Here is a 20,512-nt window from a genome sequence, read left to right as displayed (position 1 = left end):
CAACAGCGGAAGATGAGAGAGGACCAGTCCTGGACACTTGTGTTGTGTTTTGCTTTGCTTTCAGTTTGACGGTAGTCTCTGAGGAGCTGCCACCTGCTTTTTAGACGTTGTGTCAAATTGAAAGATCTTCAACTTTCACACGCAACGCAGTTCATCACTCTCAGGTCCAAAAGCAGTGGACCAATCAGAAGAGCTCTGAGGCGGGGCAACCATTGCAAGCTTCTGTTTATAGTAGAAGGTTTATTTACCAGCATGAGGAGGCACTCATTGTGGCTTTGTGCAGATCTCCTGAGTTATGATGTATCATATAAGTGCTTATCATAACATATTGTTTCTAATAGATCCATTATTACATTACTGCTATTCCATAATATTGCGTCATGCGGACCTTGTGCTACGCTGTGCTGTTTTAAACCCATTCCTGAGCACCACATCTCGCGCTTATAGAAACAAAGATGCATTCTGTGTGAGTGAGTCCTATTGGTATTGTGATGCGAGTATCGTGTATGGAATTGTGTCCCGAATCATGACATGAGTGTATCATTACATCACTATTGTTTGTTTTTGTACAATTTAATTCGGCTCCAAAACAGTCTGTGATCTATCAAGTTTATTGCGGTTGTCTGTCATGATTGTTGCTTGGAGTAACATGATGTGAGACGGTTTAGTCCCTGGAGTGTCAACCAGTTGCACAACATCTTGTGCGTGAGAAAACCTGCTTCTCTGAGTTCAGCCCCCCTGAAAAGATGTATGGATGCTTTAATCTATTGCCAAGTAAAACAGAGTGTCTATTTTTTCCCCCCAAAATTCATACGAGGAAGTGCTTAAGACACTTTATGAATCAAAGAAACGACCGGGGAGAAAGTGCAGATGATCTTCAGACCCTGGTGGGAGATCAACACCTACATACTGTGAAAAAAAATGGAGAAAGAGATCTGTCCCGTGTGGATGTTTATGTAGGATCGCCTGCAGCCTGATCGCTCTCCAAGCCATTGTTTTGTGGTTGGACACAACCCCCCCCCCCTCCAAAAAAGTCATGTGTCAATCAAGGAAATGCCGTTTCCCACAAGGCTGTTGTTTCATGTGCTGTTGTTGATTGACAAATTATAAAGCTTTGTGTCAAATCAGAAAGAGAAAGTACGTCAAATTAGCTGTGGCTTTTCAATGCATTTGTGGTTTTTCTTGGGACATTATTTGATGTATGATAGATAACGCTTTTTCAATGCATTTTGATCATTCTTTTAGCTTTTGAAAACACTGAACAGCACCATTATGTCTCTATGCAAAAACTGCAAAATGTGATTTTGTAAATAAAAAAAAGTGCTGTTACGCAGGTGATTATTATGTATATTACAAATGGCTAAAGTGATGAGATAGTACTTGGATTCTTGCAGCAACTACATCAAATTAGCAGTGGTTTTTCAAATGTTCGTGATGATTTGTGTAGCTTTTTTGGGACGTTATTTGATCTGTGGTAGATAACGTTTTTTAATGCATTTTGTTCCCTCTTTTAGCTTGTGAAAACACTAAACAGCATCATTATTGTCTCTATGCAAACTACAAAATGTGATTTTGTGAAAAAAGTGATGCGGTGCACGTGTTTATTATGTACTTTATTACTTAAGTCTATAGTGATGAGCTAGTACTTGACGTCTAAAATAATAATAATAATGATGAACTACCCGAACATTTTGTCACCTTAGAATTATACGGTTCTATCTGACGTTTTTGTCAAAATTGAGTTATTGACATATTCTTATTAAATGACAAATTATTTACACTATGGGATGGGTTTTTTTGAGTTGTTTACATTTTAAGACTTATTTAAATAACAAATGTTACACACATACTGTTTGCTATATGGAATGCAAAAAAATCTGAAGCTCAAAATCTCAAAATCATCCAGAACGCAGATCAAACCTTATAATTCCAAGATGACGATTTATGTGCCAATAATGTTGTGTTTCTTTTTAAAGTTGCATTGGCAGCTACTGGCATCGCTTGAATGATGGGTCAGATTAGGACTGTAAAAAATAAATCTGTAAAATTTACGGTAAGAAAAACAGCAGCTGTGATTGCCAGTACTTTACCGTTAAAAATAAAGTACAAACCGTAAAAGTAATTCCTAATTTTAACAGTAAACTACCGTATTTCGTTAATTTATAGAGGTAACATGTCTGTATTTTGAACTACCAACATCTACACATCTTTTGTTACACAGTTAGACACATTAACACAGCCATATGCAGGTGATGATGAGGAAGTTACATAATGAACCGATGCTCATCACAATCAACTTTTCCCACAAGCAGAAAAGTGTATCAGTGTATAGAGAAGGTGCTCAGTGTCATTCACACAGCTACTAAACACCAGTATGGTAACACGCATAAAATTAAAGTAATGAAATAAACATTGTTTATCAACATTAGATGTAACATAAATCTCTAATGTACATAACTGATGGGGAAACAACTAAAAAGATCCATAGGAATGTCAACAAAAAGCTAAAAAAGATATGTGCCATACAGGGAATTCTGGGAAAGTCAATATACGGTTATTCGCCGTATATATTAAGGAAACATACTGTTAACCAGGTTACGGATTTTTACTGTAGCATTTTTACAGTTTTTTAGCAAGAAACTCAGTCAAAATTTAAAAAAAAAAAAGTCATTTAAATGCATGACGAAATTTGATTTACTGAGGTTTGTGGTAGTGAGCTTACTGGTATTTGATTTACTATTTAATACATTATTTACACAAAACATTAAAGAATGTGATCTGCACAAAAATTTTACATTTAAAAAAAAAAAAAGATCTTCAAATGATGATGATGATAATAATAATAATGAGAAAAAAAATTTGATGTTGATGCCGACACTGAAGAAATCAGTATGGATTCCACAAATTCAGCTTCAAATTACAGGGCAAAATGACATTTTAAAACATAATAAACAAAAAAATACAGCTATTTTAAATTACAAAAATACTTCACTATTTTTTCTGTATTTTTGCTCAAATAAATACCCTTAATGTGTAAGCTCAAGCTTTTGGATGATCCTAAAAAAACAATATTCAATCCTTAATGCCTGATTACACACATCCATCATGATTATATATAGGGTTGGACGATTCGGCCTAAAATCAAAATCTTGATTAATTGAACATTTAACTTGATTACGATTAATAAACGATTATTTTATTTATTTATTTATTTATTTTTTGCTCTCATAGTGCACTGATAAGTTTTATATGCAGTCTAAAGGCATCTCTGGTGCAGCTTCCAATCATCCTCAATGTAGTGCAAAGTAAGGCTCAAGAATGAGTCCATCGTCCTACTTGACCAGAGATCAGATGTGGCTGCAAAGTGGACGCAAAAGTAGAAATCAGCCACAGCCTTTAACAGAGCGGGGTGATGTAGCACGTAGGGAAAGTAATTGAAAATATCGTCGTAGAAAAATTAGAGCGATTATAGGATGTGAATGTCGATTTCAATTACTTTTTCTCTCATGCGTGATCAAAAAAGACATTAAAACTAAATAATTGGCACAACTGTTGTATTATTGTACACAATAATGATGATAACAATAATAAGAAAACAAAAAAAGAAAATTCTGCATAATTTTGGAAGATCATGTGACACTGAAGACTCCATAAATTCAGCTTTACATATTAAACAAAAAAGAAAATGACTAGTAATATTTCTTAATATTTTGAAACTATAATATTTCACAATTTTTTCTGTATTGCAGTTCAGCATCAGTATTACTCAGCATGTAATCCCCATGTTTGTTGTCTTTCTGCAGTCATTCAGTTTGGTTTCGTGTCACTCTTCGTGGCCTCGTTCCCGCTGGCTCCGCTTTTTGCTCTCCTAAACAATGTCATCGAGATACGCCTTGATGCCAAGAAGTTCGTCACGGAGCTCCGTCGGCCAGACGCCGTTAGGACCAAAGACATCGGTGAAAATATGAACATTTACACCATGCTTCTCTTGCATTTTCAAGCCTGAATCTAATACTTCAACCTCTGCTTTTTCTCACGCAGGTATCTGGTACAACATCTTGAGCGGTTTAGGAAAGTTCTCAGTCATCATCAATGTGAGTTTAAACCTATTATGTTTAGAAATGTGTTGCCGCCGTTGAGGCTTATTTAATAAATTACACATTAATTGTATTTTATTAGCTAGATGGGATACAGCTGAGAATACTCACGTCAATATAGCATAATCTAAGAAAACTGTATTTTATTAGTTAGATGGGATACAGCTGAGAATACTAACATCAGTATAGCGTAATCTAAGAAAACTGTATTTTATTAGTTAGATGGGATACAGCTGAGAATACTAACGTCAATATAGCGTAATCTAAGAAAACTGTATTTTATTAGTTAGATGGGATACAGCTGAGAATACTAACGTCAATATAGCGTAATCTAAGAAAACTGTATTTTATTAGTTAGATGGGATACAGCTGAGAATACTCACGTCAATATAGCATAATGTAAGAAAACTGTATTTTATTAGTTAGATGGGATACAGCTGAGAATACTAACATCAATATAGCGTAATCTAAGAAAACTGTATTTTATTAGTTAGATGGGATACAGCTGAGAATACTAACGTCAATATAGCGTAATCTAAGAAAACTGTATTTTATTAGTTAGATGGGATACAGCTGAGGATACTTACATCAGTATAACTTAATCTAAGAAAACTGTATTTTATTAGTTAGATGGGATACAGCTGAGAATACTAACATCAATATAGCATAATCTAAGAAAACTGTATTTTATTAGTTAGATGGTATACAGCCGAGGATACTTACATCAATATAACTTAATCTAAGAAAATTGTATTTTATTAGTTAGATGGGATACAGCTGAGAATACTCACATCAATATAGCATAATCTAAGAAAACTGTATTTTATTAGCTAGATGGTATACAGCTGAGAATACTAACGTCAATACAGCATAATGTAAGAAAATTATATTCTATTAGTTAGATGGGATACAGCTGAGAATACTCACGTCAATATAGCATAATGTAAGAAAACTGTATTTTATTAGTTAGATGGGATACAGCTGAGAATGCTCACGTCAATATAGCATAATCTAAGAAAACTGTATTTTATTAGTTAGATGGGATACAGCTGAGAATACTAACATCAGTATAGCGTAATCTAAGAAAACTGTATTTTATTAGTTAGATGGGATACAGCTGAGAATACTAACGTCAATATAGCGTAATCTAAGAAAACTGTATTTTATTAGTTAGATGGGATACAGCTGAGAATACTAACGTCAATATAGCGTAATCTAAGAAAACTGTATTTTATTAGTTAGATGGGATACAGCTGAGAATACTAACATCAATATAGCGTAATCTAAGAAAACTGTATTTTATTAGTTAGATGGGATACAGCTGAGAATACTAACGTCAATATAGCGTAATCTAAGAAAACTGTATTTTATTAGTTAGATGGGATACAGCTGAGGATACTTACATCAGTATAACTTAATCTAAGAAAACTGTATTTTATTAGTTAGATGGTATACAGCCGAGGATACTTACATCAATATAGCATAATCTAAGAAAACTGTATTTTATTAGCTAGATGGGATACAGCTGAGAATACTCACATCAATATAGCATAATCTAAGAAAACTGTATTTTATTAGCTAGATGGTATACAGCCGAGGATACTTACATCAGTATAACTTAATCTAAAAAAATTGTATTAAATTAGTTAGATGGTATACAGCTGAGAATACTAACGTCAATATAGCATAATCTAAGAAAACTGTATTTTATTAGTTAGATGGGATACAGCTGAGAATACTAACGTCAATACAGCATAATGTAAGAAAATTATATTCTATTAGTTAGATGGGATACAGCTGAGAATACTCACGTCAATATAGCATAATGTAAGAAAACTGTATTTTATTAGTTAGATGGGATACAGCTGAGAATGCTCACGTCAATATAGCATAATCTAAGAAAACTGTATTTTATTAGGTAGATGGGATACAGCTGAGAATACTAACGTCAATACAGCATAATGTAAGAAAACTGTATTTTATTAGTTATATGGGATACAGCTGAGAATACTAACGTCAATATAGCGTAATCTAAGAAAACTGTATTTTATTAGGTAGATGGGATACAGCTGAGAATACTAACGTCAATACAGCATAATCTAAGAAAACTGTATTTTATTAGTTATATGGGATACAGCTGAGAATACTAACGTCAATATAGCATAATGTAAGAAAACTGTATTTTATTAGTTAGATGGTATACAGCTGAGAATACTCACGTCAATATAGCATAATCTAAGAAAATGTTTTTTTTTTAATTGGATTATGCTATATTGACATGAGTATCATCAGCTGTATCCCATCTAGACTTCACCCTCTCCTGCAGTGCTGTGAAGTCTAGATGGGATACAGCTGAGGATACTCACGTCAACATAGCATACTTTTTGTGACACTGCAACAAATAATATTTTTTAATTATCATGAGGGTTGGGTTTTGTCATAGGGATAGATGCTAATAAAATATAATTAACGATAATTTAATAAATAATATAACCACTTCTCATTAACTTCCAATCGCAGCTGTATCCCTTCTAGCAACAATCGCAGGAGAGATCCTAGCTGCGGGATTTTTATTCATAATTTTTTGCCGAAATACATAAAGGTAAGCAACTGCTTATCTGGGAGAGGAGTGAAGAAAACATTCTAGTTACATAAGCAGTGTGTATGTTACATGAACAAAACTCATTGTCTAGTTATATTGAAAAACATTTATTATTGCCTTTTCCATAGACATCCGCGTGAATTTTACAAACATTAAATGGTATGCTATGCATATTTGAATGTCTGAAGCTTAAAATAAATGTAATTTGTTTAAAAGCACAGATAAATGTTGCAATTGTAAGTTGATGACGGTCACTCTGAACGTTCTAATCACACCAGTGTGATCGTAAGCTTCAGGGACCAGCCAAGGCTTATCACACGGGTGTGATCGTACACGTGAAATGGTTAAACAGAAATTGGTGGAAAGAATATATATAATAATTCTAATAATTCTGACATCAGCTGTATGTACATTATAGCAAAGTAACTATAAACATATTTTACAGATGGATATGATATTATTTAATCTGCTTTAAGCAAACACACTGTAGTAATTATGATTTCATTTGCAATAAAATTAACATACTCTTTTTTTGATAATACTGTGCTGTGTTTGCAATTGTTTATTCTCAATGGGAGCAGTTTTTTTGTCAATATTTTGAGCTATTTTTCACATTCTCATATTTAGGGTGCCAACATTATTGGAGGACACTGTATAAGCCCTCCATATGGAAAGTTTATTATACACAGGAATTCATAATTCTTCAAAGTTATGATAAACCTCTGTGTCTGGGTTCACATTATTCATGGAAGAAATCAATTTGCGTCATAATTTCGCGTTCTTTCACCCAATGCTTTACCTCATGCATGTTTCCCCTGCTGGAAATTGAACGATAAACCCCAAGCAGATTTGTTTTAATAGATAAATAATAGAGAGATGCTCCCAATATGAGAAGGGTATTCCAGTAAGCCTTATGGCAAACCCGGGAGAGATCCTTCAGCTTCTCTTTCAACTTTCATTAAAGACGTCATATTTACCCAGAAGCCCAGCATCTGATTCACTCCAGCTGTGTTGCTCGTTCAGAAATCAAGTGTTCAGATGATGTTATGTATGGTCGTACTGTAAATTACCTCGCTATTCTGATTGAATGCATGTTATCCAATACTGCATGTGCAATTGTTACTATATACTATAACATTCCTTGGATTAGAAGTCGTGTTTTGGTTCATTGGGGAGAAAATTGAATATACAATTGCTTTTTTATTTTATTTCTTAACCCTCAAGGCTCTCTAAGGACATTTTTGAGCAATTTTATTTAATTTTATTGAGCAGTTATTTATAGACTGATTTCACGCGGCTGCCATTTTTAAAAGCGAAATCGAGGCTGCGGTGGGAAGAAACTCGGAAGTATCGTTGGGAGTTACATTGGAACGTTGTGTACTTGACTGTATATCTTATCAGCGAAAAGAAAGAGACACAAATTTATCATTTCACCACCTTCCGAGTGACCTGAAGGTCCGTTCTGAATGAATGGTGAAAATAAAAAGAGATATCAGAGCTCATTTTCAGCTAAGTTAAGGGAAATGGCACTAGTTAGCTAACGTTTTCTTTCCCAAACACACGTTTTAGATGCCATTTATCAAACTCGAGTTAATATACTGATTCTTTCACTATATTAGACTTGTCACGATACTGAATTAAAAGAAAAACTGTCAATTTCCCACTAAAATTGAAGGCACTGTTGACGGCTTTCTTAAAACAGCGCTGATTTGCCATTGTGTTCACGTGCTCAACAGAAATGCTTGTGATTGGCCGAGAAGGTCATCAGTTCACCCTCTGTGGTAAACTGAGAGCAAACACAGATACACGGAGACTGGAGCATGAAGCAGCCATGAAGATCAGTCGAGTCATCCGTGCTCAGCGGTGCTTCAATGTTAACTTAGTGGGAAATAGACGGTTTTAAAACTTCAGTACCGGGACAATGCTATAACAGACAACACAAGGATGTGCTACAGAGGACAGCAGTGTTTTATCGCTCACCGGGTTACATAGACTGAGGCAGGGAAGTGTCCCCACGGTGTTTACCGGCTGCCATGGACTGAAGCCTAGGAGGACACTTGAGCATATTACTCTGACAGAGATTGTGATGTTGTTTGATGCTAAATTGCTTTCAATTGTTTAAATTAAACTTAAATGAATGATATTAAAGTGATGTTTACACCATTTCTGCATTTTGAAATCTCAGCAACAGCTGGAGGTTTGTATTCCACAGCATGTTACTGCAATGTTTACAGTGCTGGTTCTATACTTCCGGGTTTCTTCCCACCGCAGCCGCACTTTGGTTGTTTAAAATGTCGCGTAAAATAAGCGTATTGTATTAATTCTAAGATTACCATGTGGAATTAATTATAATTAATTAATTATATATAATTTATAATAATATAATAATTAATTATATATAATTAATAGGGGTGTAAACCTACGCTGGTCTCACGGTTCAGTTCGATTATAATTATCATGTCATCGATTCTGTTCAATTTGAAATCTCGGTGCATTGATGATGCTTTCCATACACAATTATATATTTTTCTTCACAACACTAGAATTCTTAAATTAAATTTTTTAATATATTTATATTTATACAGTATATTATTTGTAATACAATTTTGTCCTTTAATAGACATTGCAATGCTATATTTTTCTACGATAAATATTGCGATGAAATAAAGTGAGAGCAGATGCTCTCAATAAGTCTATTGGGAAAGTGTTCGTTAATTCAGATTGATTGCAATAGGGGATTGAATCATGCAGTCAAACAGTATTCAGGAACAGAAATTGGAAAAATCACATGTAAAATAACACTGCATCGTCTTCATTGTATAAATAATAAATAAAATGTATTATTAAAGTTACAAATGGGTCAATTTCTCGTGCCTGAATGCTTTAAACTCTTGAAAACTTCATACAGTCACAGGCCTTAAAAACACAGGCAGACTTCCACTTTTTAAAAAAATTAATTATGGCTGACTATTGCAGATGCACACGTTGCGATATCGATCCTGAAAGGATATATTGTGCAGTCCTAATATCTAACATATACTTTTTTGATTTCAGGCCTTTGTCATCTCCTTCACGTCCGATTTCATCCCTCGTCTGGTCTACCAGTACATGTACAGCGAGACGGGAACCATGCACGGCTTCATAAACCACACGCTATCTTACTTTAACGTCAGCAACTTCAAACCAGGAACCGTGCCTTCAATGTCCGACATTACAGTCTGCAGGTAGGAAAATGATCAATAAGACTAATTATTTAATGCATATTCGTTTCCTGTGTTGCACTATATTAAACGCACATGTGCTAATTAGAGCCCTTTTTCATTAGTGTGTATCAGTATGGGATTTGTGAAGTTACAATCTGTTTCCTACAGTCCAAATATTACTTTAATAAATGTCTGGCTCAGAATTTGAAATGTTTGTATTATGCTATAAATAGTACAAAAGGCACGGTAGCTCAGTGGTTAGCGCTGTCGCCTCACAGCAATAAGGTCGCTGGTTCTAGTCCTGGCTAGGCAGTTGGCATTTCTGAGTGGAGTTTGCATGTAAAACTCTTCATAGAAATCCCAACTGACCTAGCACGGACTAAACCAGCGACCTTGCTGTGAGGCGAAAGTGATAACCACAGAGCCACCCTTATTTTTCATCTAAACCTGAACTTATATTAATATAGTATATTTATAACCTATAATTTTCAAGCGTGAACTCAAAATTGTGGAGTTAACTCAGACTTTAACCCCTTAACTGTCTGATCTGATTGAAAGTGGGCCTTAAATAGCCATCGAATCAGTCATTTGCACCTCTTTAATCGTGTTAAATAAACACGTGCCAAAGCTCGGAGCATACTGATCCCTCTTGGACGGTACCTGTGTATGCCTGTAAGGTTTTTAGTACATTATTAGGAATACAAATAACTAATTAAATGTTATCTGGAAGAGAAAAGCTTGTCTATTAGTTTCTAAAAGCACAAACTATCCTACATATTACACATCTGATTCTTTGGAAATATACAGCACTTCCACAGATTCAATGAATAGACTTCTAGAGAAATCATCTGTCGCTCTGCAACACTCACGCACCTTTCTTTCCTCATGAGATATCTGGTAACACTTTACAATAAGCTATTAGTATATAAATGAACAAGAGCCAAGGCTGTTATACCTGACAAACTTCCTCAAAATACTTAGAAATGAACAGATTGTCTTAAAATAAAATAAAGGTTTATGCTGGGTTCCCTTTCATGTCAAAAGTAAGTTAATTCAGTGTAATTCCAGTCAAGTAATAAGAAATGCACAAGTAATGTGCTAAAAATGCTAAAAATGAGTATATAATGAATGATTTGCACAAAATATACTGTTTTGGGCTTACTTTTATATAGTATTACAGTATAAAATGCAAACTACTGTATGCTTTTGCCTAATTTCTGAGTGATGAAACAAAAACATTTAGCTTTTTTGTGTTTTCACTTAATTTATGTGACAAAAATCAATTTGTTAAGTTTTTTGTTATTATCTTAATTTATTTTTAAATATAGTAATAATTATATAAATTATATATTATATAATAATTGAATAATTAGTTAATAATTTAGTAATTTAAGAATTTGGGGCAGCACAGTGGCTCAGTGGTTAACTGTCGCCTCAAAGCAAGAAGTTCGCTGGTTTGAGTCCCGGCTGTGCTAGTTGGCATTTCTGTGTTTGCATGTTGATGTGTAAGTGTATGCATGTTTCGCAGTACTGGGTTGCAGCTGGAAGGGTATTCGCTGCATAAAATATGCTGGAATAGTTGTCGGTTCATTCCACTGTGGCGACCCCTGATAAATTAGTGACTAAGCTGAAGTAAAATGAATAAATTTAAGAATTTAGTAATTTGTTTTTTAAACATACAATTGTCTAGTTAATTCGATACTGAGCTAACAGTTATAACAACTGTAATCTGTCACACAAAATTCCAAAGATTTCCCTAACAAACTGTGGAAAAACATGGGCCTAAACAGCTTTGCAAAGCACCTTACTGTAAAAAAAAGAAGCTATTTTCTAAGAAACAGTGCTTGTTTTGTTGATGATCATACTTGTGTTTACTGCTTCTCTGGAAAGAACAATCTTCTGTTGAGATCATAAAAAGCAAACAGTCAGTCCATCCATCCACCCACCCACCCACCTATTCATCCATCCATCCATCCATCCATCCATCCATCCATCCATCCATCTATCTATCTATCTATCTATCTATCTATCTATCTATCTATCTATCTATCTATCTATCTATCCGTTGTTCTGTCTATCTATAGTTCTATCCGTCGTCTGTCTATCTATCTATTCATCCATCCATCCATCCATCCATCCATCCATCCATCCATCCATCCATCCATCCATCCATCCATCTATCTATCTATCTATCTATCTATCTATCTATCTATCTATCTATCTATCTATCTATTGTTCTGTCTATCTATAGTTCTATCCGTCGTCTGTCTATCTATCTATTCATCCATCCATCCATCCATCCATCCATCCATCCATCCATCCATCCATCCATCCATCCATCTATCTATCTATCTATCTATCTATCTATCTATCTATCTATCTATCTATCTATCTATCTATCTATCTATCTATCTATCTATCCGTTGTTCTGTCTATCTATAGTTCTATCCGTCGTCTGTCTATCTATCTATTCATCCATCCATCCATCCATCCGCCTATCCATCCACCTATCTATCTATCTATCTATCTATCTATCTATCTATCTATCTATCTATCTATCTATCTATCTATCTATCTATCTATCTATCTATCTATCTATCTATCTATCTATCTATCTATCCGTTGTTCTGTTTATCTAGTTCTATCCGTCGTCTGTCTTTCTATCTATTCATCCATCCATTCATCTGCATATCCATCCATCCATCCACCTACCTACCTACCTACCTACCTACCTACCTACCTACCTACCTACCTACCTACCTACCTACCTACCTATCTATCTATCTATCTACCTATCTATCTATCTATCTATCTATCTATCTATCTATCTATCTATCTATCTATCTATCTATCTATCTATCTATCTATCTATCTATCTATCTATCTATCTATCTATCTATCCGTTGTTCTGTTTATCTAGTTCTATCCGTCGTCTGTCTTTCTATCTATTCATCCATCCATTCATCTGCATATCCATCCATCCACCTACCTACCTACCTACCTACCTACCTACCTACCTACCTACCTACCTACCTACCTATCTATCTATCTATCTATCTATCTATCTATCTATCTATCTATCTATCTATCTATCTATCTATCTATCTATATATCTATCTATCTATCTATCTATCTATCTATCCATCCATCCACCTATCTATCCATCCATCTGTTGTTCTATCTATCTATAGTTCTATCTGTCGTCCGTCTATCTATCTATTCATCCATCCATCCATCCATCCATCCATCCACCTATCCATATATCTATCCATCCATCCATCCACCCACCCTACCTACCTACCTACCTATTATAAAAATGATCTACAGTATACATCTCCAGTGCATTAATCAATTACTTGTATTCTAAAGTGTTGGGTCAACAAGAATGAATGTGGAGGTTAATGATGCACTAGTATATACAAAACTATGATTAATAAATGCTCTACAAGTATCGTTCATTATTACTTCATGTTAGTAAATAAATAAACTAATGAAACCTTAAATGTAAAGTGTGACCACATAAGTCCATCTATGTTCATCTAACAGAAACAAAGGCATATTGAGAATGGAGTTATTTCAGGATGAATTAACTTAGATTTCAATTGAATTAAACTACTCCTTTAACTTTGAAGTTTGAAAGCATTCAGATCGGCACATGCAACCAAGCAGAGTGAAACCTCTAAGCGGGACTCAATCACCCTGAAGTGTGAGATCTCGCCGCTGCTTCTGCTATCACAGTCGGCCTTCACAACACAGATCAGAAGCATGTCAGGAAAAGTGCTTTTATCACAGCCCGTCTGCTTTTTCTGTCGAGGCCGAGATTACGCTCGTTTGTTGGTGGACTCTGATGTCTGGCTTCCTTTGACCCCTTGGTCTGTCTGTTAAGAGGACAGATAGACGGAGAGCGAGCTTGTCAGAGTACTAAAATAGGGTCGAGGAAACAAATCAAGCTCATGTTTTTTTAACAGCACCATATTTGCCCTTTCGGGACTAGTATAACCAAACAAGGACTTCACCCCTGGGAGCATGTTTTTTAGATGAAGATAGCCGACTGTCTGAGGAAATCAAAACCAGCCTAACACATTCCACCTAGATTACTGTATATGGCCATGAAATCTGCCAAATTACAGACTTGAGTTTACTTTTCATAATTCAGTTGAGGAAATCTAAATGTTTGGGAACAGCCTGCTCTAATCAATTAGGTCTGATCCTGAGGAGATATGCAGAATATGAGACTGCTACTATATTAATATACACATATACAGTTGAAGTCAGAATTATTAGCCCCCATGTTTATTTTTTTCCCCAATTTCTGTTTAACAGAGAGTGGATTTTTTTTGACACATTTCTAAACATAATAGTTTTAATAACTCTTTCTAATAACTGATTTATTTTAGATTTGCCTTGATGACAGTAAATAATATTTGACTAGATATTTTCCAAGATACTAGTATTCAGCTTAAAGTGACATTTAAAGGCTTAACTAGGTTAATTAGGGTAAGGTTAGGGTAATTAGGCAAGTCATTATATAACAGTGGTTTGTTCTGTAGACTATCGAAAAAAACATAGCTTAAGTAGGCTAATAATATTGACCTAAAAATGGGTTTAAAAAAATTAAAAACTGCTTTTATTCTAGCCGATATAATACAAATAAGACTTTCTCCAGAAGAAAAAATATTATAGGAAATACTACCAAAAATTCTTTGCTCTGTTAAACATCATTTGGGAAATATTTGTAAAAAGAAAATAAAAGTACACAATAAAAAACATTAACTGTTTTTTTTTCAAGAAGTCACTTTTGCTCACATTTAGTCTGTATCTATATGATGCAAAATATAGTAGAATGTTAATATTGAGAACTAATATTAGAATTGAAAATAAAAAAATATATTTTTAAATCATTGATTAATTTTTTGTGTATTTATAGTATCATTAGCATATAGCAGTTTTAGTTTCACGTGAAGTTGAGCATCAAATCATCATTTAATAAGATTTCTGGAGAATCATGTTACACGAAATATCATAAAAACTGTAATGTTGTGAAATATTGTTCGATTTTAAAACTTACAGTACTTAAAATGTAATTCATTAATAATAATAATAATAATAATAATAATAATAATAATAATAATAATAATATGTAAAGCTGAAATTTCAGCATCAATACTAGTCTTCAGTGTTGCATGATTTTCCAGAAACCATTATTATATGTGATGATTTTGATGATCAAAAAATATTTACTAACATTATGAAAGAAAATAGCTATACCGCTTTATATTTTTGTGGAAAACGTGATATATTACCTTTCAAAACTTTAAAAGAAATGCCTATTCATCAAGGATTCATTAAACTGACTTCTTTCAAATACACCAAAAATCATAACATTCATACATTTTTTGCTACCACAGATTCATTCATTCATTTTCCATTGGCTTAGTCCCTTTATTCATCAAGGGTCACCACAGCGGAATGAACCACCAACTTATCCAGCATATGTTTTACACAGTGGATGCCCTTCCAGCCACAACCCAGTACTAGGAAACATCTATACACACTCACACACACATACGGCCAATTTAGTTTATTCAATTTACCAATAGCGCATGTGTTTGGACTTTGGGGGAAACCGAAATACCCAAAGGAAACCCACGCCACCACGAGGAGAACATTCAAACTCCATACAGAAATGCCAACTGACCCAGCCGGGACTCAATCCAGCGATCTTCTTGCTGTGAGGCGACAGTGCTAACCACTGAGCCACCGTGTCGCCCCACAACCACAGGTTTTATTATATAATTGAACATTTTGAAGATGGTTTATAACAATAGAACTAGTGAGGGTTCTTATGTTATTATCCTTTAGATTATGTTTATTCTTTTTATATATATTTTGTCTATTAAAATGTTCATCAAAGAATCAAATGATTCTTTTTAGAACTCTTTACTGAAAGGTTCTTCAGTAGGAACTCAGAATGATTCCTCTATGACATCACTCAGAACACTTTAGTTTGGCCTGTAATTTGATTAAATTTTTTTATGTAAAATTGAAACCTAAAATCTGTTTGTTTTCCATTAAATTCTCAGATTATTTCTATCTGAAGTGTTTGTTTGTTTTCCAAATAAAATACATTTTAATGGCAAGCATCTAATAACTTTGAGAACGAGTAAAATGGCTGATGAGCTTACTGTTAATGTGGCAATATTGAACACAATTGTTTTTGCTTATTACTTCATAATGTATAACTTTTTACATTTTTGAGCATGAAACCTTCTAGATGGACCATAGTAAAGCTCAAAATGTCTTCTTTCCGATGATACTTATTTTTTGTTTGTTGCTCATTGGGGTCAAGAACTGTTACTATTTAAAGTTAGGAAGGTGCAAATGTCCAAAAGTGAGTGCTGCATGGCTAACAGGTTTTAAAGTTAATATAAAGCCCTGTTTAGAACCATTCAAAAACTCTCATTAACTCCAAAGCAGGATGAAATCCACTTGGACATACAGTTAAGTGGCACAGCAAAATTCCAGATCCTTTTTTTTTTTTTTTTGCACTTAAACATCGTCATCATGATTAATAATGTTGTTGTGTTGTTTTGCCCTCCTAGAAGCATGTGTCGAGCATGTGTTTCACATTTTCTCTTCTTTATTGCACTAGCTAATGGATATTTGCTAGAACTGAACGAGCCCTTAATGACTTTTTTCATTTTGTATATTTTAGGTACAAGGACTACAGAGAACCTCCATGGTCGAATGAGCCTTACCAGTTCTCCAAACAGTACTGGTCCGTTCTAGCAGCTCGGTTAGGTTTCGTCATTTTATTCCAGGTAGGACTTCTCATTTTTCCCAAAACATCCGTAATCGATTGCAGAAAACACTGTTAATAGACTCTGATTGGACGAGTGTAAATGTAAAAGCCAAACAAATGAAAAAGCCACAGCATCGTCAGCCATTCAGCTGTGTATAAACGATGCACGTGAAGATTAAGAGTCTATATGTTGGTCAGAATAATTGCTGGAACTCACTAGAAATGCCCTGCTGTCAGCAGATGTGGGTGAAACTATTTCTATTGACATGCAATTAAACCGTAAAACCAACAGTTAAAGGAAAAGTTTGCTCCGAAACTAAATGTCATTTAACCTCGGTGACGTTCCAGACTCATAAAGTGACATTTCACAATGATCACGGCTGCCTAAAAATGTAAAAAAAAAAATATATATAAGTATTTTTAAAGAAATGAATGGTTTCGTTAGACCATGATGCTTTAAATTGAACAAAGGTAAATCTTAAAACTTAGTTAAATTCTTTTGAAAAATATTTATTAAAATTTTTTTAGATTTAAATTCAGTCAATAGCATTTTTAGAAATAACTGAGTGGGTATTTAAAGTTAATATTTCAACATTTTTTACTATATTTTTATTTTTATTTTCCATTTTTGATCCTATAAATGCATTCTTGCATACCTTATTCTTTTAAACTGTGTGTATGTGTATGTATATATATATATATATATTGTATATTTGTATATTATTATATACTGTATATATTTTAGGTTTTTAAGTTTTTGTCTCTTTTTCAAATATTATTTGAATATAAAATATCAGTTTTTCCATGTGAATATTAAAATATTTGATTTTTTTAAATGCAATTTATTCTAATGATACAAAGCTGAATTTCAGCATCATTTCAGCATCTAGTTTTTCATTTTTCAATGAAAAAAAAAAATCATATTATTGTGAAAATTATAATACATTACAATTCAAAAGTACCATTTAATTAAAGCATCAGAAGCGTTGTGCAATACATTATACACACAGTGAGTACATTGTCTTTATTGTTTGATGCAAGTACATAGTAGTTAAAGCCACTTATTCTGCTAAAAAAAAAAATCTGCTAAATGCGTAAATGAAAAAAATTAAAAATAAATAAATCCATTTACTTACGGTGTGAGTGACACATTTAATTGATCAAAACTGACAGTAACAAAATGTACAAATTTAATTTATAGGCACAATATAAATGAATTATTACCAGTATGTTTTCTGGCTTTTTCATCATGACTATGTGAAACTCTAACTTAACTGTATATATACACACTACTGGCCAAACACCAATACCCGAAATAAAATCTGACATATAAAAGATCTTAAACAAAAAGATGTATTCTGTAAGTCAGAATAAGTAAGAAGTCAGAATTATTAGCCATTTTTCACAGTATTTCCTATAATATTTTTTCTTCTGGAGAAAGTCTGATTTGTTTTATTTCGGCTAGAATAAAAGCAGTTGTAATTATTCTGAAGACCATTTAAGGTAATATTATTAGCTCCCTTAAGCAATGTTTTATTGATCGTTTACAGAATAAACCACTGTTATACAATGACTTGCCTAATTACCCTAACTTTAACCTAATTAGTTAAGTCTTTAAATGTCACTTTAAGCTGAATACTAGTATCTTGAAAAATAACTAGTCATATATGCGGTCATCACGGCAAAGATAAAAGAAATCAGTTATTATGTTTAGAATTGTAAAGAAAAAAAAACCTTTCTGTTAAACAGAATCTGGACGAAAATATACAGGGAGGGCTAATAATTCAACTGTATGCAATAACAAAACATGTATTCAGCCTAATGATCTCCACTTCCTTCAGAACCTGGTGATAATCATGAGCATGCTGGTGGCCTGGCTGATCCCGGACATGCCCAAAAACATCAGCGAGCAGCTTAAGAAGGACAAGACGCTTCTAGTGGACGTCTTCCTGAATGAAGAAAAGGAGAAGCTGCAGCTGATCCAGAGCCTGTTCTCCAAAGATCTGACGCACAAGCAGCAGGACGAGCACCAGCAGCAGGTTTCGGACAAAACCTCGCTGCCTCTCCAGCAAAGCCAGCCTGGATTTCTCCCTCCGTCCTCGTCCCCTGCCTCTACAGCTCCTCGAACCCGAGCACGAGCCGCCAGCTTCAGTCAGTTCACCCGGCAGATGTCCATGTCTCCCCGCAAGGACGTCACCCAGCATACGGCGGTGTGACGAGACGCTGGACAAGTCTGGAGGATTTGCTAAAGCGTGAGGCTTGAGTTTTGGGAATCAGGTGCCCGCGTTCGTTCTCCTCATATATTTGTTTTGTTTTTTCACACCGGAGCACTGGACTGTACATTTCGAATGTCTGTCTCGGATGTTTCAGCCACGTCTCGAGCTTTTGCAATAGGGGGACGCAATCATTCCATATGCATTGCAAAACACGCGATGAACGCAGGATGTTTATCGAATAAATACAGCTGCGTACATTTTGGTGACGTCTTGCAGAATCTGTTACATGCTGTCCAAACTGCACATTGTCCACAAGATGTAGCATATAACGGCAAATAATAATAATAATCGTTTTCTCAGGTAACAGCGGCACTGTAGGCTGTACTCGTTCATTAATGACCGCTCTTGGATTAAGCAAGACTTTGGTAGTAGGTTAAGGTGCAACGATGACAATTTCAATCTTGGACGTATTCTGTCAAACTCTCTTTTTTCAAAACCATGCAGCCCTTTCGTAATGTAACACATTAAAGTCGCCATGAAATGGAGGTTAAGGGTGCCCTTTTTGTGACTCGGATTTGGTCCTGAAATGAGAGAACGTGCTTGATTTTGTTTTCCATCATCAATCATGCATTTTCCAATCGCATTTTGAAGTAGATTGGACTGTTGGTAGATGACCGTGGCTAATAAAATGAAGGAAGATTGACGAATGGACGAATTCAGAGCAGAAATGAGATGCCCTCATATGCCCCACCCCAAAGGACTGATAGCCCTACCCTAAAGGAATTCCCTGTGACCAGGAAGTAAAGAAAAGTCATTTCGAGTTGCAGGGAAGATTATGGTATTGATTTAAGTTTATGTGCTCAAGACATTGTTTACACTGCAAAAAAGGCTTTTCATACTTCTAGTCCAAAAATCTAACGGTTCTTAAATCAGGAGATGCAAAGCATATAGTCTTTTGTTAAGTAACAATAAGCCAAAATTTACCCAAGATTTTCCCTTTAAACCAGCTAAATAATCTGCCAATGGGGTAAGCAAAATAATCTTCTGTGAGAAGGAAAAACAAGACTATTTTAGAAAAAAAAAGACTTTATTTTGGCATGTTATTTATTAAAAAATAATAATATGTTTTGATTGTCGAGAAAATGCTAATTGATTTAAGAATTGTTCGATATTTGGACTAGAAAAAAAGACCAAAAATCTTAATAAATAAAGCATTTTTTGCAGTGTATAACAAGAACTACTACATATACACACTACCTCACTAAAGTCTTGTCGCCTATCCAAGTTTTAGGAACAACAAAAACTAACTTGACTTCTAGTTGATCATTCGGTATCAGAAGTGGCTTATAGGAAAGGCAAAGGCCTCTAGATTACGCTTATTTTACCAAAATAAAATATGATCATGCCTTAATTTCAATGTTGAAGTATGACTTTAATTAATATTGTGTATGACTCCCATGAGCTTGGAGGACTGCATCCATACATCTCTGCAATGACTCAAATCACTCATTAATAAAGTCATCTGGAATGGCAAAGAAAGCGTTCATGCAGGACTCCCAGAGTTCACAAAATCCATTGGATTTATCTTCAAT

General features: G+C 34.4%; 1 protein-coding gene across 1 annotated transcript in view; it reads left to right on the top strand.

Annotated features, from left to right (window-relative positions):
- ano2b (anoctamin 2b) overlaps positions 1-20,512 on the top strand; it is a 102,485-nt gene that overhangs the window by 81,179 nt on the left and 794 nt on the right. The window contains exons 19-23 of the mRNA XM_056456156.1: positions 3,804-3,956; positions 4,042-4,094; positions 9,754-9,923; positions 16,618-16,723; positions 18,546-20,512. The exon at positions 18,546-20,512 is cut by the window's right edge and continues 794 nt beyond it. Coding sequence (XP_056312131.1) covers positions 3,804-3,956; positions 4,042-4,094; positions 9,754-9,923; positions 16,618-16,723; positions 18,546-18,920 — 857 coding nt within the window. The 3' untranslated portion in view covers positions 18,921-20,512. The remainder of the gene's footprint in view (positions 1-3,803; positions 3,957-4,041; positions 4,095-9,753; positions 9,924-16,617; positions 16,724-18,545) is intronic.

Source organism: Danio aesculapii, chromosome 4 (assembly GCF_903798145.1).
Source record: "Danio aesculapii chromosome 4, fDanAes4.1, whole genome shotgun sequence".
Lineage (NCBI taxonomy): Eukaryota > Metazoa > Chordata > Actinopteri > Cypriniformes > Danionidae > Danio > Danio aesculapii.
Note: the sequence above shows the minus strand (reverse complement) of the source record. Positions and strands in the feature narration are given on the sequence as shown.